Source organism: Solanum dulcamara, chromosome 7 (genome assembly GCF_947179165.1).
Source record: "Solanum dulcamara chromosome 7, daSolDulc1.2, whole genome shotgun sequence".
In the NCBI taxonomy this organism is placed as follows: domain Eukaryota; kingdom Viridiplantae; phylum Streptophyta; class Magnoliopsida; order Solanales; family Solanaceae; genus Solanum; species Solanum dulcamara.
In genome coordinates, this window is record NC_077243.1 from 337,701 (window position 1) to 359,668 (window position 21,968).

General features: G+C 35.9%; 1 protein-coding gene and 1 pseudogene across 1 annotated transcript; both read left to right on the forward strand.

The window, feature by feature from the left end:
• The first annotated feature begins 273 nt into the window (after positions 1 to 273).
• Positions 274 to 2,625, forward strand: LOC129893833 (metal tolerance protein C4-like; annotated as a pseudogene).
• A 616-nt stretch (positions 2,626 to 3,241) lies between these two features.
• Positions 3,242 to 21,597, forward strand: LOC129893891 (calcium-transporting ATPase 9, plasma membrane-type). Its single transcript, XM_055969315.1, has 34 exons — positions 3,242 to 3,596; positions 3,702 to 3,956; positions 4,382 to 4,498; positions 4,578 to 4,617; positions 5,551 to 5,666; positions 5,770 to 5,901; positions 5,985 to 6,074; positions 6,871 to 6,940; positions 7,965 to 8,035; positions 8,135 to 8,218; positions 8,301 to 8,378; positions 8,459 to 8,530; positions 9,009 to 9,092; positions 9,182 to 9,264; positions 9,350 to 9,458; positions 10,417 to 10,472; positions 10,568 to 10,610; positions 10,723 to 10,806; positions 10,912 to 11,049; positions 11,452 to 11,517; positions 11,599 to 11,700; positions 12,431 to 12,541; positions 12,732 to 12,899; positions 13,602 to 13,661; positions 14,079 to 14,243; positions 14,362 to 14,478; positions 16,924 to 17,022; positions 18,868 to 19,005; positions 19,241 to 19,341; positions 20,093 to 20,138; positions 20,261 to 20,395; positions 20,595 to 20,702; positions 20,788 to 20,879; positions 20,959 to 21,597. The coding sequence occupies exons 2-34, from the start codon at positions 3,831 to 3,833 to the stop codon at positions 21,062 to 21,064; spliced, it is 3,207 nt and encodes a 1,068-aa protein (XP_055825290.1). The 5' UTR covers positions 3,242 to 3,596; positions 3,702 to 3,830; the 3' UTR covers positions 21,065 to 21,597.
• The last annotated feature ends 371 nt before the right edge of the window (positions 21,598 to 21,968 follow it).

Sequence of the window (21,968 nt, forward strand, 5' to 3'; positions counted from 1 at the left end):
TTTTCGAACCAAGAAACCATACAATTCTCAGTGATCTTAAGAATGTTTTGCTGTTCAATAGTAGAAACTATTAAAATTAGTAAGGCATGCAGTTGAATTTCATATTTTGGCATGCAAATAATCATTGTTCGAATTCACTGGATAATTTTATCCTCGTACTACCCATACGTTTTTGAAATGGAAGTCATTGTCATTTTTAATAGTTCACTTTAAATTCTAGTCAGTTTTGAAAGAAGTTATTGTGAACCATATCAAAAGGAAAGAAGTTGCATCATGCATCTTAATTTGGATTTAAAGGTGGGTTTGATTCACTCCATGTTGTGAGAAACAAAACAAAGAGATAATACACATGGAAAGAGGAGCAGGCCATATTAGAGAGAGTTGGAAGTGATATTGTAGTTGAAGAGAATAATTTTGAATTATTAGTGAAGGAATTATTCCTTTCAATGGACAGGTAGTCATATTTATACTAGGAACTAGGGAACGTTCCTTGTGTCAGTGTGGTAAAAAGAGCGAAAGAATAGCTCCCCTGTACGCTCACCGCGAAAGAATGCCCTTTGATAATGGTGTCCCTTGACTCTATGATATAACACACACATGATACTAACTACTCTACTCTTTTCTGTTTATTGATTTTCCATTCCATGGCTTGTTTTGGTTCTTTGCTTCGCCATCCTTATTGTTATCGACTCTCTTCTCCAGCGGGCACACTCTTTCCCCATAATAATTATTTATTATTATTTTGATCATGACAAAGAGAAGCCTGAACCTCATTTCAGTGGTTCACAATATTTGATTGGAGGCAGGGGACCATCTTCCTCCTCTTCACTCGCATCATCAATTCTCTACCTTGTTCGTTTTCCAGTAAACACCTCATTTTCTCCCGTGGTGAGTGAGACCCAACCACCTGTCCCTATAATAAACATGTTCTCCTCCCAAATACACTACTTGCGTAATGTATTCATTTTGCAGGTTTATTCACTAAGTCATCTAAGAAGACAAAGGCGGTAGAGATTCATGATGATCATGGGTAACGCCCAAGTCCTATATAACTCCACTTTTGCCTCACCTTTGCATTCCTAATATGCATGTTTTTTGTAGCCAGCGAGCTGTCACAACAGCTTTAAGGTGCAATTTTCTTGTTCTTTCCCTAAAGCTTGGGGTTTGGCTTGTCAGCTCCAGTCATGTCATTCTCGCTGAAGCTCTACATTCACTTGCCGATATTGCAAATCAGGTTCCTTCTTCAACTCATTCATCTACCACTTGGATTCCCTCTACCCATTGATCAAACATCTCTATACCTACTGTAGGCACTCCTTGCATATGTTTTAAATAGCTCTAAACGTGCACCAGATTCTACCCATCCGTACGTCTCAACATCGTTTTACCATTTCTCTCTCTTTGATTCATGTAGCACACTTAATTCCTCTCCTTCAATGATCAATGATCAGTATCATACACTGTCAAGTTGTTTAGGGGTTAAGAACGATAATCACTAGGGCTGTAGCATGATTGTCCATTCTTTTCAAGTTAATGTTCTGTCTCATTTTGAGTTCTCGATCTATTTAGGTGTTTCTCTTGTAGTTGCCATACAATCCGTGAGAAAAGGTGCTGCCTCAGAAGGAATGAAAGTGAGAGAGTATATTTGGCGTGGTCATGATCCTACAGCTGTAGCTGTCATGACTGAGGTGATAGACATTGTCTTTTTTTTATTTGGACTTCCTAGCTAGCTACTTGTACGTGTTGTTGTTAGTGATGCATGATTTGGCATTCACTTTGTAGGATGGAATAATTAAAACTCGGGCTCATCAAATGGAATATGAATTGCAGATTGCTGTATTTTTAATTCTGAGGAACCGACATGCTTTAATTGGTAGAGCAATTGATGACAAAGCCTTGAACAAAGTTACGAAGTTTTTGAAAAATGATCCAGTATGTGCTTTCTGGACTGCTCTTCTTTCCTAATCTGGTTGATTAATTAACTAAAGTATCGAAATATTCTTGTCACTGCAGGTTGTCGATTCTGTTGATGATTACAAAAGTGAGGTGATTGGACCTAGCTTCTTTAGGTTTAAGGCTGAGATAGGTGATTGAATCCAGTGCATCCACCTTCAGCTTGTTTCTTAGTACATCTCTTAATATTTAGTATGTATCATGGTTTTATATTGCAGACTTCAATGGCGTGAAGCTGGTACAAAATTATCTCAACAGAGCTGGACGCAAACAGTGGGCTAAACAGGTGATTGATTAGCTAGCTTCCCATAGAATTCAATATTAATCTTCTATGAAATCACAAGATTTGTATCTTACAGTTTTTGTGATATCCTCTTTATAGCTTCGCAGGGCTTCAAAGCAGAAGGATGATGCAGTGTCATGGAAGTCATGTCACATTATGGTATGGATAGGTTCAAAGACTTTTCGTGTGTAATTTTCTTTTTCTTGTTGACAGAGAATATTAGACACCCAAATTCATGAATTTATTACTTCTTTATCTTGGCATGTGAAGAAGTTGTGACAGCACTAGGGGCTGAAGTTGATCGGCTAGAGAAGGAAATCCAGGAAATAGTCCCTGGTATTAAGCATGTCGACATTGAAGCACATAATTCAATTGGTGCCTCCCCGTGAGCATGTTACGATCAAATGCTTAATTCACTGTAATGTCTGTAACACTTCGTTTCAAGAATGCCATATGACACCCAATGCAGATAATTAAGGAAATTAAGCGACCCCCAATGCAGATAATTAAAAAAATTAAGCAGAAAATATTTAAAAAGAAATAAGAGCCCGTTTGGATGGGCTTAAAAAAAATAACTTTTATGTATGAAGTGCTTTTAGAACTTTGAAGTGCTGAAAGTTATTTTTATAAATAAGCAGTTGAGTGTTTGGATAAAAGTGCTTATGTTGAAAATAAATGTTTGAATTTTAGGATTAAAAGAATAATAAGGGTAGTTTGAGAATTTAGTTAAAATATAAGGGATATAAAAGTAATTTATATGGTCAAACAAAATGGTTATAAGCCCTTAAAAAAAAGTTAAAAATCCTAACTTTTCATTTTTGGCTCACTTTAAGAACTTTATAGTTTAAAGTTACCATTAGACAAACACATTCAAAAGCAAAAAAAAAAAAAAAGGCTTTCAAACCGGCTCAAATAGCCCAAAACAAACTTGCAGTTTCTTAGTGAACTATCAAATATTTATATTTACTAGGTGAAATCATCAACTAGACGAAATTTTATGGCAAATTAACTTGTCAGGATTTTTTGATGAATGTTTTTAAATATTTGGTCTAATCAGCTTTAAGATAATTTTGATGGATAATGGGTGATTGTTAGGTATGAAACTCCATAATGGGTGATTGTTAGATATGAAATTCGTAAAACAACAGGACAATGTTGGTTGTATAGTGTCAGTATTAAGTGATGCTGTTAAAGGTTGCATTATGGGTGACAATGATGATGAACGTTCAGCACAAGCCATCAATTTGAACTCCAACCGGCATTGCGCGTTTTGTGAGAAAACCTTTATCAAGATTTGCCATCAACTAAAAACTCGTAATTAGCGGCATCGCGCGTACTTGGGCAAAAACCCCAATTCAAGGTTTGTGGTTTCCCTATATAGTCGCTCGACCTCATTACATTTTTGGCTCTCTTCTTACTACAAATGTATGTATTTCTTTCATTTACTATTTTTGTTTGTATATAGGGGCCCTGCTTTCTCTGCATTCCGATTCTCTCTTGTCTATTTTTCACTTCCCCGAGCGAGAGTGGTGGCTGGCTCCATTGAAGAGGCCGTGCCATCTAGACTGCTTCAAGTGATCATACGCCCGTTACCATGCAACTCAACGATCTGGAGGCCGGCTCCTCCCATCTCAACTCTTCTATCCAAGGCGACTTCTCTGATCCTTTCGACATTGCCAATACCAAGAATGCATCTTTCCACGCTCTTAAACGCTGGAGGGTAAGTCATTTTATCTTTCAGGTTCAACTCAATCTGTCTTTGTTGGACTTCTCTATGATGTGGTTTCGATTCTCAATGATTAAATTTTGACTACAAATATGCTAATGAACTCCTACGAGTCATACAAAATTGCGTGTCTTAATTAGCAGTTTGTTGTCATGAGTACAATCTGTCAGGTGATGACCTCTGATATTTGAACCATTGAATCATGGTGCCTTGATAGTTTTCTATATGTATTCCTTTCTTTTGCTCTGTAATTTTCATGGTGGCTAAAGTGTTCTTTTGTGTTAGAATTTGTGACTAGTACATTTTAAGGAAGTAATCTGTGTTGACGCATTAATATCTCATTCTTCTTGTCTATAGCTTAAGAAATAATTGATCAACATCGCCCTTTATCTTTCTGATTAACCTTTGATCACTGACAGGAAGCTGCACTTGTGCTTAATGCTTCACGCCGATTTAGGTATACTCTCGACTTGAAAAAAGCCGAAGAGAAAGAACAAAGAAGAAGGATGATCAGAGCACATGCTCAAGTCATAAGAGTAATGAAGAAATTCATTTCTATGGTGTTCTTTTGATTGCTTTGATGAATATCTCACCATCACTGGTTTGCTTTTGTAGGCAGCACTACTTTTTAAACTCGCTGGACAACGAGCTATTGGTATATACTTTGCAAATCCTTTTCTACTAATGTTTTATCTTGAAATATCTACTAAATATTGTGGCTTATCTTGCATAACACTGGTAAAATAAGTACTGCTGATAGATCACTGGCATTTGGGATTGAATGTCTACTATTAAATGGAGAATTTAGATTCCCGGAAAAGCATCCATCACATGGAGAATTCTGAACTCTTTTTTTGATTGATTTATCTGTAAACGTAGTTGCTTTATTTCTTAACTCATTGCTTGCGAACTCTCTGCCCCCTCTCTCTGTCTAACCCCCTCGTCCTCTTTTTCTTCTATCTATTGAGATCATCTACTTGTAAAAGTCTTCTTCTTTTCTAGGTGAATATTTCATCACATTTGACCTTTTTGGTTCACAGGTGAAGTATATCTGTAAATGTAGTTGCTTTATTTCTTAACTCATTGCTTGCGAACTCTCTTCCCCCTCTCTCTGTCTCACCCCATTGTCCTCTTTTTCTCCTATGTATTGAGATCATCTACTTGTAAAAGTCTTCTTCTTTTCTAGGTGAATATTTTATCACATTTGACGTGTTGGTTCACAGGTGAAGTAAGCGCAGTCATTTTGTCTCATGGTTGCATGATTTTTCTATCAAAAAATCTATCTTATGAGCACATAATTCTATTGTTTGGTGAACTAAGCAAGAAACAAATGAAAATTTTGCTCTAGTTTGTTCTATTGTTTCCCACTTTGTCTTTTGGAAGCACATACAAGGTAGTCAATCTGCCTAAAGATAAAGTGCTAGCCAAAGTTTCAACATCTTGAACATCAAATGAATTCGAGGATATAATTAACTGCAAGCCTCTGTCTTTAACTATTGGTATCTTAGATACTAACTATTCGTATCAGTAACAACGGACCTTAAACTCTGTCATTTGCTTTGTTTTTGGTGTTTGTTCTGTTTGCTAGTGTTGGGTACTGAAGTTGCTCCTCTACCTCCTTGTGGTGACTATGGAATTTCACTTGAACAGCTAGCTTCGGTGACCAGGGATCACAATCTTTCTGCACTGCAACAATACGGAGGAGTAAGTTAACTTCACTGAGAGTTTTAGTTATCTTACATAAAACCATGCTACTAGTAGGGATTCATCTATATCGGCATACTGATATTGATGTTGACATCTTCAGGCCAAAGGTTTATCAGAGAAGTTAAAAACAGATATTGATTCAGGAATTGTTGATGATGATGTTGAATTGTCAAAAAGAAAAAATGTGTTTGGGGCAAATACGTATCCCATGAAAAAGGGTCGCAGTTACTTGGTATTAAGTTCTCCTAAGTTGTCTTGTTGAATTGATTTCTGTAAGGAGAAGTGAGATTTGACTATTCTCTTTGTTCTTTGTAGAGATTCCTTTGGGAGGCTTGGCAAGATCTGACTCTCATCATCTTAATTGTAGCTGCTGTACTATCACTGGCACTTGGAATACACACAAAGGTATTTTGCTCTTCATATTGCAGCATTGTACTATATTTTCTTCCCCCTATCTTTTACCTTTTATTGGAAAGTGCCAAATATCTGGATATTTAGAGTTGTCACTTGTCAACTTGATATCTATAGCAACCAGTATAGACCCAATTTTAGGAAAACACAAAGCAGTTTGAACTGTTATGTTAACATAAGGACACATTTGTAATTTATTGAAAAAGGATCACCTTTATATGAATATATGTTGTAAATATATTAATAAGAAATGTTCTTTCTTCCTTTTTCCTCTTTTGACATGCTATCAGAATTGCTATATTCTTAGCATAAACAGATGTGGCTTCGCTTTCTCTGATGCGCAGCCAATACCTCTTACTCGATCAAAGTTTTTCCTTTCTTTTCATACTAGTTTTGCCTTTTCCAAATGACCCTTATGAGCTAGCTTTTGAGATTTAGTTAGACCCATGTCCATTTCTTTATCATGTTATCAGTACAGGCTTACCCCAATTCTTGCTCAATCCCAGTGTTGGGCCTCCATATTACATTGTCCATGCTCCAGCTATGTCCAGTACTGAGCGTGCGAGGGGTGATGGTGGTGTTGAGTCCCACATCGTTTGTGAGATAAGCACTTGGACTCCTTATATGTCTTGGGCAGATTAAGTTAGGTCCATGTCCATTTCTTTACCAAACAGAAGCAAGTATAAAATGGAAAATTAATGATGGTCCTTATTATTTTAGGAAATCAGAAGATGATGTTATATTTAATGATGATTGTTACTAATAGTTTCATTCATGATTATTTATACAGGGCCTGAAAGAAGGATGGTATGATGGTGGAAGCATAACTTTTGCCGTACTTCTTGTTATTTTTGTTACAGGTAATTTCTATGATTCTTGTTTGTCTACTTCTTTTTATCCAGGTGAATGGATTTTATAATTCATTAAATTCTACTTGTTATTTTTGTAACAGGTAACTACTTTGCTTCTTGTTTGTCTACTACTTTTAATCCAAGTGAATGGGTTTATAGAATTCATTAAATTCTACAATGGCTTGGCTGCTTTCTCTTTTGTCAATCTCAGGATACTAAAATTGTATTAACTATTGGAATAAATTGAAAAATATTCATTAATAATTTGCTTTTGTATACTTCCTCCTCTCTCTCTCTCTATTCACGTGTTTATCTTGGTCAAGCCTCACCAGATTCGTGTTGCAGATTTTTTATCATATTTAGTTATTATTTTGGTTGCTAGAATATAGTTTCTTTCTTCTGTTTGCTAATGGTAGCTTTAGTTCTCCACATAACAAGTTGCATTCTTACAGGCATTTTCCTTCCTATCAAATAAATTGATTATTCTGTTTCTCTTTATAATGAAAAGGTTCTTTTAATGTTCTTCAAGAGCTATTCGCTGATTTGTTCTTAAGCTTAATTATGTTTACTCTTATTCTTTTTATCAGACCGATCTTCTTCTCTTCTTTCTTGATAAAACAAAAGCGTTGGCTGTTTGCTATTCCAGATTTTGAATTTCTAGGGTGAGGTGTATTTTGTGAGTATTGCAATTGAACAATTCATGAGTTGGAATCTTGCTAGTTGATCATCATAATATAACTTTCTTTTCTTTTTCTTTGAAAGGATAGTTCAATTTATGTGGTTGTCCTCGTTGCATGTTTTTTTCAATAAAGTAACTTGTCTATCTTTTCAGAGTGGATTTGCAAGTTCCTATCATTTTCTGGATTTGTTTGTATATTTCGGGATTGAGGTGTTTAGTTCATTGGTAGAACCACACTCCTTTAATATGATGAGAAGGTGGGGCGGGGGGTGGGGGAGCTTTTTTTCCCCTACCAATCCTTATTTACTACTCATCTTTGATTTGATTTATTTTGTTTTGTAAATTTTCATTTAGCAACAAGTGACTACAGACAGTCCTTGCGATTTCAGAACTTAAATGAAGAAAAGCGAAATATCCAAGTACAGGTAAATGCAATTTACGAATCATAGACTCATGACAATTATATTAATTACGATTCTTATCTTATAGATGATAAACTAACTGCTTCAAAATGATCTATAAAGGTTATAAGAGATGGCAGGAGGGAAAAAATTTCAATATACGAAATTGTTGTTGGTGATGTTGTTCCTCTCAGGATAGGCGATCAGGTAAAGGTGGCAATAAAGATTTTTTCTGCCTCTTCTCTAGTCATTTTTAGATCAAAGAGATAAAGCTTTGGTATTCTTTTAGGTTCCTGCAGATGGAGTCTTGATCTCTGGTCATTCTCTGGCAATTGATGAGTCTAGCATGACTGGCGAAAGCAAGATTGTAAGTTGGTTAGACCTTCTTGCATAGTATGTGTTGGCTCAGTGATCCAAATGATCTTAAATATCATATCATTTTTGAAGGTAAACAAAAATCAAAAGGCACCTTTCTTGATGGCTGGTTGCAAGGTAGCAGATGGTGCTGGAACCATGCTTGTAAGATCATCTTATTTCTTTCTTTGTTTTCTTTTATTCCGACCTCCCCCATCCCTTTGAGGATTTAGGAGATAATTTCCATTTGGAGCAAATGGCCTTTTAGACATTGTTTCCCCATTTGGCCATAAATTTTATTTCATTATCTCAACTAAAAACTCAAATCATTATTTGCAAACCGATTTTTGTCTTACAATTCGGTCCATTAGTTCTTGAAATAGAGAATATAAGTTGGAAGACTGATTTGATGTATTTCAAATGAAATAGTAGTCCACTCACAAAACTTTAACTTTTTTTTTCAAGTGAAATTCATGTACAAACATGTATAATTACTCTTTTTTGAACTTCAACTTCATACTCTTTTGTTTCAACTTCAGCTAAATTTTATCCAAACATCCCATATTCAAAGACCGTCTCCTGTTCTATTTTAAAAACAAAGTTACCTTCATCTTTATCTCCTTAAACATATATTTTTATTTAGGTAACTGGTGTAGGAATCAATACTGAATGGGGATTGTTGATGGCGAGTATATCAGAGGATACTGGTGAAGAAACTCCCTTGCAGGTTATAATTAGAACATGCTGTCCTTGAATATCAATTTCTCTACTTGTTATATCCATTCTGTGTTTAGCTTTTCAATGAAAATATGGCAGGTGCGCTTGAATGGGGTTGCCACCTTTATTGGCATCGTTGGCCTTGCTGTTGCTCTCTTTGTGCTCATTGTTCTTTTAAGCAGGTACAGACATTGCTTCCTTCCAAATCCTTTCTGTATGGTTTGCATGCTAAATATTGCATATGACTTTAAATATCATGTCCCCCAGGTTCTTAACTGGAAATAGCAAAAATCCAGACGGGACTACCCAGTTTGTCCGTGGACAGACCAGTGTTAGTAAAACAATGGATGGAGTTGTACACATTATCACTGCAGCTGTACGTTCTTGCTGATCAATGTTGTTAAGTTTTTTATCTTACAGGATTTGCCCTTTAGTCTCTGACTAGTCATGCACTATATATATTGTGGATTCCAATGGATACCAGTGGAGTTGCAAATTTTGGTTTCACTATCTAAGAATTGAAAAAGCCCTTTTCTATTGATTTCCACCTTTCTTAAGTACTGTAGTTCAGAAAGCTATTTGTCATGTCCAATTAGGATTATTGACATGGGAGATAAGATTCTAGTAAGATGTCTGGGTTAGATTGAACAGACAGTGCACTACAGAAGGACTTTTTGTTTTGTTTAGTTTTCGAAATAATAACATGCATTTACCTATCAATGAATGTAGAAGTGGAGTCTTGTCATAGATAAATCAATCAACTACACACTTGAACCCTGAACTTGTTGGGGTCGGCTATATGAGTTCTCTATATCCCCTTTGTGTATGCATATTATTAGAACTTAACAATTAACATAGTATATAAATTGTATTTATTCTTTGTTATAGATTTCTATCCTTTCTTCTACCTTATCTCAATGAGGCCCACAGTGTGGAACTTTTGAGATTTTCAAGTAAACTTGCCTGCATAGACTTGCATTGCTCAAAAACAAAGAGAATGGAAGAGACATGTTCCTAAATAGTGTCTATTTCAAATGGTCACCTTTTTTGGACAATATATTCCAGGACTCCACATTGTTCTATGGTCAAAACGTTAAGTGTCGATAAAATATTTAAAGATGTTAAAAAATGCTCCAAAATGGATTCAACAATCTGTTAGAAGTGCCCATATGTTTTAATATTTTGATTCTGTTTCAGTCTCCAATAATGAATGGTTGTATATTTTGTACAAAACTATTAGTCCATGTTTTGTTGTCCATGGAAGACATTAAGTGTCTGACAGATTCATTACCTACAATTCGAGTCGTCTATCTAATGCAATAAATTCTTTTCAGGTCACAATTGTGGTTGTTGCTGTCCCTGAAGGTCTTCCTTTAGCTGTTACATTGACGTAAGTATCAAAAAATGTTTCTTAACACTATTGACTTAATTTTCATGTGCCTCATAGTTCTCTTAAATCATTGCCTGATCTAAATGTTGTGACAGTTTAGCATACTCAATGAAGAAAATGATGGCTGACAAGGCTTTGGTACATATGTCTTTTCTCCTTTGCTATATCTGTTTGATTATTTAGTAAAATAGGTAAGAATGTTGATACTATGGTAAGCATGCTTGAAATAGTTTCTTTAATTAATTTGCAGGTGCGCAGACTTTCAGCTTGTGAAACTATGGGCTCTGCTACAACTATTTGTAGTGATAAAACTGGAACACTGACTTTGAATCAGGTTACATTGCTGTTTCGTGCTTTTGATCTTCAAACTGCCACTTCATTTACATATCTACTCTAATTCACAGATTATATGATGACTTATATGCTTGGGTTCGTGCAGATGACAGTCGTAGAAGCCTATATTGGGGAAAAGAAGCTCGATTCACCTGAAGATGGATCGCAGTTGCATTCAGCTGTTTCTTCTCTTCTGAATGAGGGCATAACACAGAATACATCCGGCAGTGTCTTTACTTCCAAGGTATTCACCCCGTTTCCTTGTTTCTCCCTAAGTTATCTCTGCATCTCTCTCATACATGTGCCATGTATTTTGATGGCTTTAGGGTGACAGGCATTCATGATAAAGTTTGAGATGAGAATTCTTAATAGTCTTCTTAGATGACATTTACTCAAATGCTCTTGAATATAAGTTCCCACAGATCAACTCTTCAAAGGAAAAAACATGCATTGTCTTTCTTGTTGCACATTTGCAGTAGTATTTGGATCAACTGGTTTGCACCTCTTCATCTTTCCCTCCCTCACCATGCTCAATACTTTTATCAAATCAGTAGAAATGATTTTCTTGTTTACTTTATTATGCATGTCTATACTCTATACTACCTTTGGTTCATTCTATTTTTGACTCAGTTTCCCCTCTTCGTAGGATGGCAAGGGAACAGAGGTTTCAGGATCTCCCACTGAAAAAGCCATTCTTTCATGGGGCGTCAAGGTAGTATTAATAACTTGTCTTTCCATTTACTTTTATATATAAACAAAATCTGCTTATTCAACTAATGCACAATTTATTCAGATTGGAATGAAGTTCGATGTTGTCAGATCACAATCCATAATTCTTCATGTCTCTCCTTTTAATTCTACAAAGAAGAGAGGAGGTGTTGCAGTTAGAGAGCAGGTAATCAACTTATCTGATATTTGTATGCTTACAGCTTCATAATCCTGTTCTCTTTATTAAGTTTTCTTTAATTTTAAATTTGACATAATTATGTCCATTTAGAGGGATTTATTGCTCCACATAATCAATTTAATGAGAGAAACTTAGCTTTTTTGTGATATTTCTTTTCCTAACTTGTAATTAAAACCTACCTTGTGAGGCTTCAAGTATTATGCTAAAATCAAGAATCAAGGTTGTAGTCTGTACGTAAGGGGTTGTTGGATGATCTACTGCAACAAGTTATCTCTTCACGCGACGTCATAGGCTAAGTTATAATCTACTTGTGTTTCAAATCAAAAGATCGTATCAAAAGGTCCTCAAGGCTTTAAGAACCAGAAAATTCCTATAAATGATATAAATATTATATAATAAGCCCCAATGCTAGTGATTCTTTCGGACTAACCTAGGATCCGTTGTAGCATTTGTCTCACTTGATTGTATGATTATCCGTTGTTAGATAAGAATAGAGTTAGCTTTTGGACTATGACATTCAGGTACATAAGCACTCATGAAATAAGGGCTTCGTAGGATGAGAGCTAGCAGACGCGCTGTGGCATGATAGTTTCTTCTACTGATGCACACTTCTGATTTCCTTAAATCTATATATTTGAGTGGATGAACTTTTAAATTATCTACACATGCATGAGGTTATTAATCATATATTTAATGGTTTCTCTTTCTTCTTTTGCAGAGTGGCTCTCAAGTTCATATACATTGGAAGGGTGCAGCTGAAATTATACTGGCATCTTGTACTGGATACCTTGACTCAAATGGCTGCTTACAATCCATTGAAACGGAGAAGGTTAGAAGAAGATAAGACTACTTTCTAGGAGAGAAAATTTTGATAAAATTGAGTCCTGTGAACACTTCTGTTGACTTTATGTTGTCCCAAATACGGCCATTAAAAACCTAAGAAAATTATGAATCACAAAAGGACACTTTCGTGCAGGCTTTATCCTTTCATCTCTTTTTAGTAATTATGTTGGCTGCAGGGTTCTTTGAAAGAAGCCATTGAATATATGGCAGCAAAAAGTTTGAGGTGTGTTGCCATTGCATACCAAACTTGTAATGTCGATGAGGTTCCAACTGATGAAGAACAACTGGCTCAATGGATTCTACCAGAAGATGGCCTTATTTTGCTTGCTATACTCGGTATAAAGGTACATATTCTTAATCATACTTTTGCAGCTCAAAATATAAAATAAAGGTACATGTTATGGAAAGTCGTGTAGTTGGGATGTACATAGTTTCTTGAATATTGTTCTACTCATGTTCTCTCTCATCTTGAGTTTTTCTACCTGGTAATTTATGACAAATACGATACCTTATCCTTTTACTTTGCAATCTTATGTCTGCAGCACATGTACTCCCTCCATCCTACTCCTCTATGAAGTTTGACCTAGCGCAACTATCGTTGGGTTTAAGAGAAAATGGTTTTAAATTCAGTTATTCTGTTTGATACATGTGTAAACAATTATTGAAGTTATGATAGGATTAAATGATGTCACATCCTATTTAAAAATAGAACTGAAGGCATTTTATAGAGTAATATTATTAAAGTATTATATATTAAATTGACTTTTAATCTTCGTGGACAACTAAACTAAAACTGATATACAAAATGAGATGGATGGAGTGTACAACATCAACGTTAGGTGAATTTTCTCATTTGCCTAAGTTTTGGGTAGTGGAGTTATCGGGTACCTGTACCGGTGGGAAATAGTAGGTACCCCGTGAGTTAGTCGAGGTGTGGCCCAGCTGTCTGAGATACCTCCTTATAAAAAAAAAACTATTCGACGCAGCATTTAATTTTTCGTGAGTTGTGCAAGTTCTCATTTTTCTTTCTTTGCCCTTCTACATAGGATCCTTGTCGGCCAGGTGTCAAGGATGCAGTGAGGCAGTGCAGGGACTCTGGTGTTAAGGTAATCTTTTTGTTTGGATGTAATAATAGCTAACAAGGTGATATGATCGACTATATAATCATATATAACTTTGTCAGGAAGAAGACTTTTACTTTGGTCCAAGGTGTTTTCTTTTAATTAATTGAACCTATTTTCAAACATTTTGAACCAGTTAATTATACTAATTTTTTATGTTTATTCTATCAAATCTATCTTCCTCTTTACAGGAAATTTATTGGGAAATTTGGTAGGTCTTGAATGGTTTTAAAATATTTCAATTATTAGCCATTTCAGGATGCATATAGTTCACTATTTGTCATGGTTGGGTGTGCACACTTAGCCACATGACTGTAACTCCCAATTTGAGGATATCTGGAATGCATTTTAGCTTAAGCATTCGTTCTTATAAGAGAAAACTTTACTCTTGAGAATCGTTAGGTGCGCATGGTAACTGGAGATAATATTCAAACAGCTAGAGCAATTGCCTTGGAGTGTGGAATTTTAACTTCAAATACTGAAGTCACAGAATTTGAAGTTATTGAGGGGAAGACCTTCCGAGAGTTGTCTGAGAAGGAGCGAGAACAAGTTGCAAAAAGAATGTCGGTATGTTATCCATGAAGAGATAATAACTGATTTATATATTTAATCTACTTGTATCTCCAACTTGTATCTCCAGTAGTATGTTGGCACATCTTGTTAAAAGTAGAAAGCTGGTTTCTAGGTTATGGGAAGGTCATCACCAAGTGACAAGCTTTTGCTTGTGCAAACTCTGCGTAAACTAGGGGAAGTCGTTGCTGTTACTGGTGATGGAACTAATGATGCTCCTGCACTGCATGAGGTTTGATGACTTTCTTATCACTTTATGTTTATTCAATTGTTTAGTTTTCTTCTGCTTTTTGTGTCTTCACTTGCTGATCCTTGGTACATGTTTGGTCTCTGAGCAGTAAAACAAACTTTAAGAAGAAGTGGTTTGATTCTATGCCACTTGAGAAATAAACGATTGAGATTTGGTCGGTCATTATAAATTAAAAAAGAAGAAAAAGATAAACATGATGCAGAGAGCACTCTATATACTAGAGGCGAACTTAAGGAAACTTAATAGTAAATGAAGGTTAGGGGTTCAACTAAACCTCATTCTAATGATGAAGGTTGCTACTCATTGCCTGAGTTATAATCATTATTTTTGGTAGGATTTCCTACTTTAAGCTTTTCTAATATTTAAGGCTGCTTCAGTGTAGTAGGTTCTTAATTAGACTTGGTCAATATACCTTAAGAAATATGGAACCGATCTCATAAATTGGTGGAACTCCCTAATATTCTATAACTATCATGGATAGCATTGACTACCTTCTAATTCCTAAATTTGAATGTCCCTTTAGTGACTCTAATCTAGTTTTGTCCAAGATGTTGGAAAAACTAGAAAGCTCCTCTTAATATTAGCACTTTATCGACACAAGGAAGCTAGGAATTTAGTTAACTTTATGTCATATTCTATGATTTCTTGAGTAGCGTTGCATTCAGTCTACTTCTTTCATCCAAACCTCGTTAGATGTCATCCCTTCAAATACAATTGGGCAAGTAATTTTTTCAACTTCACTAAACATGAGGAATATATCACTATCATAAAATATGCATAATTTAACGAGGAACAAAGATAAAAATATTTTAAAAACCATCATATAGTAAGCACCTTTTATATCTAAGCTTCTAACTTAACTATATTCTACTGCAGAACATCAAAGAGTTATCACTGTCTTTGTTAAACCTTAACAAGTAAAGAAGAGGAAGGAGCACGTAGGATGTAGACGGATGCATGATGGAGATGATCTTCTCTCCACCGTCTTCCGCTTCATCTTTTCCTAATACTATTCTCTTGTTTCCCTCTCAAAGATGTGATATCCCATTTGGAGGATGCCTAGGCACTGAGCATGAATCTCTACAACCTCCACTAATGGTGTTTTTTCATCCAACAACCCTTCTCCTTGTCAAAAAATGACACTACAACCGTTTTTAGATACATAACAACTTCCTTCATTGCCAATGAGTCCAAAAATTCGCTCTCATCCCACAATTTCACCATAACAATCAGTCTTCCATTCTCTACCATTTTCATCAACTAAAAGCCATGAACTTATGGCTTCTAATCATCCTCAATTATTCATGCATGAGAGTTTGAGGGTGTAGTCTTACCTTTAGGAAGAAACCCTTGCAAAATCCTTCACTTGAATTCTTGTGAAGAAATTTGAGAGCTCTAAAATCCGCATGAGAATCCATGAGTAAATCCATGTAGTAGGTGAGGAAATTAGGTAAGGAATATCTTACCTTGGTGTGGGAGGTCTTTGGGGAGAAAAACTAGAGAGAGAAGCTCCAAAATTGTCCAAACATATGCTCCTCTTTCTCTCACTTTGTAGACCATAAAATAGAAGAAACAAGCAGAATTTTTCCCTACCACGATGCGGAGTGCCAGCACTGATGAAAAAAATCGACTTCCTGAAGTTGTCTTAGCGCGATGTGGGCCACGTGGCGCCAAGCCAGTTCGATTGCACTTCAGTAAAACGTACATATTTTTTTGTATAAAGCTCATTGATGAACGGTTTGTTGCATAAAAGTCTACACACGGGTAGATATGTTTGTTTGAAGTTGGACCTTGTGCAAGCTCATTCGAAAACTTATTCCGTGGTGTAGCTTCCAATCTCAACTTAATGCTAGAGCTCTCCTTAGACCTTAAATCACTTCTGACACATTTCCTATACTTATTATCATGTCCATGAGATATGGTACTAGTCTGTAGCTTCCTTTGGAACTCAAACATTATTTCTAGTCACACTATAAAATCTTTAATCGTTCCGGACCTTTGTCCCTCTCACCGTGCTTCCATACCGTCCTAATCTGTTGAAATACTTTGTCATTAAAATCCTCAGGTGGTCCCACATTCCAGTTTTGGTGGGATTTTTAAGATTCTTAAGCCGAATTAGATCGGGTACAAAGGTCCAATTTATGGGGTCTTACATATCTCCAATTGGACCACTGTCTTATCTGCTTCAATATCTCAAATATAAATTATTCTCCTGAGTAAGTAATATACCCATCACTTGATGTTCAGGGTTCTTAAGAATATTGCCAAAGTTCAGGTGCTGTATATGGTCTGGAATAGCAGCTTTTGGTGCCTAATTACATTATTCTTTTTGAATGCTTTATTAGCTGTCATTTTATTCAACGTTATATTTTGTATTGTCTAGTGATTTTTCTGTGTTTATTAATTTCGTTGTGTTTCAATATTTAGGCCGATATAGGTCTTTCCATGGGCATCCAAGGAACAGAAGTCGCAAAAGAAAGCTCTGACATCATTATCTTGGATGATAATTTTGCTACAGTGGTGAAGGTGAGTTGGAAAATCTCTTTTGGTGTTTGAAGAAAATGTTAGTTTGCTTTTTAGAAATTATTTTCTGTGATTATAAGTCTCAACTATGTAGAATGTCAGAGATGCTTATTAAATCTTTTCACCATTAAAATACTGCACATTTATCATAAACTTCAGTATTCTGATGAAAACATCTGTGGACCTATGGAGGTGGGTTTTGAGGTCAAAAACTCATAGATATGTTTTTATTTCAATCTTGTAAGGTAATTTTCCTAAGCTGTGAAAGAAGGTGAATTGTACCAACATACCTAGTGAAATCCCACAAGTGGGGTCTGAGGAGGGTAGGGTGTATGCAGACCTTACCGCTACCTCATGGAGATAGAGAGGTTGTTTCCGAAAGACCCTCGGCTTAAAAGTCACAGTCCCAAGTAAGAGAGAAAAACAATATATATAGCATAATGGCAAAAAAAATGAAAAGCGATGCAAATTTTACAAGAAAAAAACAATAACGATAGCAAAGTAATGTGATAATTGAAGTCAATAACAACACAACTATAAAGGCACGTCTAGACCTACGACCACCCTAAATCGACACACGGCAAGACACCATTCTATCCCTACTAGCCTTCTACACTAATCCGCGATCTCCACTTCTTTCTATCTAAGGTCATGTCCTCGGTGATATGAAGTAGCGTCATATCTTGTCTAATCACCTCTGTCCAATACTTTTTCGGTCTACCCCTGCCCCTCCGCATAACCGCCAAATACAACCGCTCGCACCTCCTAACTGGGGCGTCGACACCCCTCCTCTGCATATGCCCAAACCATCTCAGTCTCGTTTCTCTCATCTTGTCTGCCACGGATGCCACTTCCACCTTCTCTCGAATAACCTCATTCCTAATCTTATCACTCCTAGTGTGTCCAAACATTCATCTCAGCATCCTCATCTCCGCAACATGCATCTTCTGAACATGAGAGTTCTTTACTGACCAGCACTCTACTCCATATAACAACGGTGGTCTAACCACTATTCTGTAGAACTTACCTTTTAAGTTTAGGTGGTACTTTCTAAAACATTTCACTGATTATTCGTAGTCTGAACTTTCATTACGCCTCAACTACATGTGATGTTGTGAATGCTTATTACGTCTTCACTGTTAAATATAAGCATATTTATCAGAACTTCAGAAATCTGATGAGAACATTTATTTGAACTATGAAAGGTGGGTTTTGAAGGTCGAAAGCACATGAAAACTCAGACATGTATTCATGTTCTGTATTTTTTTATTTTGATCTTGAAAGGTAATTTCGCTGAATTTGTGAAGGTGACTTGGACTAACGGATAATGCTTCTAAAAATGTGACCACTTATTCTGAGATCATAAATTATTATTTTGCATCAACCATGTAGATGTTGAGCATTTTTAACCAGTAGGTATTAGAATATACTCTGAACTTTCATTGATTTTGCAAACACGTGTAACATGAGCTGAAAGTCAACATGAAAATCAAAGTTCCGCAGATATATATGTTAGATGATGTAGCGACAGAGGGAGTGCAAGGGCAAAAACGTGGAGTCAGATAACGAGAAACAAGCTGTGCAAGCTTCTTGTTTATCTTATTATTGCATCCCTTTGCCTTTGCATCGTCAAATTTCCTAGTGGATATTATTCTTCTTTGACTGGCACCCCATCCTTTGAGCCATGTTTATTTGACAACTTGGAGAAAGCAGCCGAACACTGAGGAAGCAGATGATGTGTCTTTTTAATCCATATCTTTGTTGTAACAGCTGGTTTTAGTTTGTGGTGGCTTAGGGTACTAGCATAATGAAAAGCCATGGTCCTTGACTTAATTTATCTCAATGTAGGTTGTACGCTGGGGCCGTTCTGTTTATGCAAATATTCAGAAATTCATTCAGTTCCAGCTCACTGTTAATGTCGCAGCTCTTGTAATCAATGTTGTGGCAGCAGTTTCTTCTGGTGATGTTCCTCTAAACACAGTGCAGGTCCCCCCCCCCTCTCTCTCTCTCCTGACCTAGTCAGATGCAGGAGTGCATATATTAATTGTAATTTCATAGGTATAACTATGTATATGTATAGTGTATATTTATTTTTTTGGGAATGATATATAGTGTATATGTTTACTGTGTTTATCATTCAGAGGGTAATGAGGACTTGCATATTGTAGACTGTTGGAAATCTTCTTCTTTTTTCGTTTTGCTCAAGGATACTCTTTTGCAGCTTCTTTGGGTCAATCTCATTATGGATACTCTTGGAGCACTAGCTTTGGCTACTGAACCACCAACTGACCATCTTATGCATAGACCACCTGTTGGTCGAAGGTGAGCAACTCTTCAAAATGGGGATTTAGCATGCTATCTCCTTATATATGATAATGCTTTTTTATGATTTCCGGTTGTCATAAAATAAAATAAAGCCACAGAGCCTGCTAGATTGAGTTCAAAAATGGTGCATGATCAGAATATCTATTATAATTTCTGTGAATGTAAGCTTGAAGTGTTCTATATTATTGTGAAGAAACTACCGCTATGCTATATGCATCTTTTTCCATTTCACATGATGTGATGTTCAAAGTCTTTCATTGGCATCTTCTGCGCATGATGGTTCAACTAATTGTGAGAGACTCCCCTAGTGTAAATATGCATCTACCTTTTATCCAGTTCTTTCCAAAAGGTGCATCAATATGTTAATTTTACTAATTGTTTTTGTTAGCTTCTGTGTTGTTTATTTAATCTCAGAACTCTTCACTTACAGGAATAAAATTCATCATGGAACACATATTCTTTATCTAAAATAAACTGCCTTGCACCTTCCCTAATATTTCATGGTTTTTCTAGTTCACGGCTCCGTATATGATTCTTGTGAAGAAAAAAAAAATTAGACATGCTTTCTATGGGAAACTTGAGACTCTCTAGAATTGTGAATTTCTAGTTATGACACGCACCTGGTGTGCTTGATTTTCTTCAAAATTCTTTTCTTTAACCAGAGAGTGTTATTTTGCTTATTTTACTGTGTCTCAAGAATTCTTTCAGGCTTTTTACATGCTCTGACACTATCATTTGTGAAACTTAGGGAACCTCTGGTAACAAATATCATGTGGAGGAACTTGCTAATTCAGGTTTGTGGCCTCAGTGATATAACACATTGTTGTTTCATTCTATCTTGCTATTTTCACCTTAAAAAAGAAACTTTAATAGCACACTTTTGTATCAACAAATTCATTTTTTTTCTTTTCTGCAGGCTCTCTACCAAATCGGAATCCTTCTTGTTCTCAATTTCCAGGGCAAGAGTATTCTCAGCTTAGAGAATGATGACCCAAAACATGCTAATATGGTGAAGAATACCTTAATATTCAACGCATTTGTTTTCTGCCAAGTAAGTTTTTCATCTTAGTGCAAATTAGGAGAAGAAAGGGTGTGTCTGAAATGTCATTTAAAAATTATTGTCTTATCTGATGAAAAAGGAAAAGTGTGTATGCTGTGTATTTCTTTAAATGGTTATTCCCGCTATCGATAATCTTCTTTGTTCACTTGTCTTATTCAAGGCTCAGACATCTAACTAGTTTCAAATGCAGATATTCAATGAGGTTAATGCTCGAAAGCCAGATGAAATTAATGTCTTTACTGGCGTGACCAAAAACCACCTCTTTACTGGTGTTGTGGGAACTACTTTCATACTTCAGGTGAGAGATCTTTCAACATGGATAAATTTCTGATTAGAATTCTTTCTTTTTTCGTCACTGACCATCATATTCTTCCGTACAATAGATCATTATCATTGAGTTCCTTGGAAAATTTGCATCTACAGTTGGACTCAGTTGGAAATTATGGATAGTTTCACTTGTGATTGGTATTATCAGGTATCGTACAACAGGGTTTTTGTTGGGTTGACTAGCCATTATGTCATCCGCATCTTAACATCTTTGTTTATTGTCACAGTTTGCCTCTTGCTGCTGCGGGAAAATTGATCCCAGTTCCAAAGACCCCTGTGGCTAAGGTCTTCATCAAGTTATATCAGCGATGCATTGCAGCTCGTAATGCATAAATGAATTGCTTTCGTGCAGCTGTTTCTTTGCGATCTACTGTGCATATGTGTAGTATGTATGATTAGTTTTTGTTTATGCTGAATTGGAAGAAAAAAGAAGCCAAAAAACATTAGAAAACAATCCTTGAGTATGTTGTTTATAGTACATAACAAATATGTATACTGCCCACCACTAGGTTGTAGAATAGTTTATACAATATAGGAATTTAGGATTTGATAATGCTGAATTGGAAGAAAAGAGAACCCCCCCAATAAGATTGAGATCGACATTAGAAAGCAACCTGCAAGTATGTTGCATGCATGATAAATATGTATATATTTCTTTTACAGAAGAATAGTAGCAAGTAAATCTTGTTTATAGTAATTTGTATATGTTATGACAGGTGTGTCCATTAGAAAGCAACCATAAAGTATGTTGCTTATAGTACATATAATGATATAAATATCTATATTTTCTTTTACGGAACAGGAGTTGAGATTATAGGTAATTTGTATGGTTGTACGGATATGTATGGAAGATATGTTACACCGAACAGGTAGGTGTATTAATTTTGGTTGTGTTTGCATTCACAAATGCCAACTGGAAGAGCCATAATTAACGTGTGCCATGGCTAGAACCTCGTATTTTATATTAATATTTCAGTGCACGAAATTTGATAATTCTCGTCAGAACCATGTGTAAATTACAGGTGTTTTGTGCTATTGGTTTCATCTTTTTTCTACTTTGCGCTAATATTACGGTTGTGCATGTCAAACAACAAGAAGCTGAAATCGAATACATGAATCTGACAAATTGATCATCGGGCAAAGAGTTGTACGATTTATGATTGAAATGGAAAATGAAGGGTTTGTTTTCCCCAGGGTGACAAATTTGAAATACGTGCTTAGTACTTCATCTCAACAA

Bases quoted from the DNA above. Each gene is read 5' to 3' on its own strand.
- LOC129893891 (XM_055969315.1), top strand. From the start codon at position 3,831: ATGCAACTCAACGATCTGGAGGCCGGCTCCTCCCATCTCAACTCTTCT. The intron at 10,807-10,911 runs GTTACATTGCTG...GGGTTCGTGCAG, and splicing joins GAACACTGACTTTGAATCAG to ATGACAGTCGTAGAAGCCTA. The intron at 11,701-12,430 runs GTAATCAACTTA...CTTCTTTTGCAG, and splicing joins GTGTTGCAGTTAGAGAGCAG to AGTGGCTCTCAAGTTCATAT.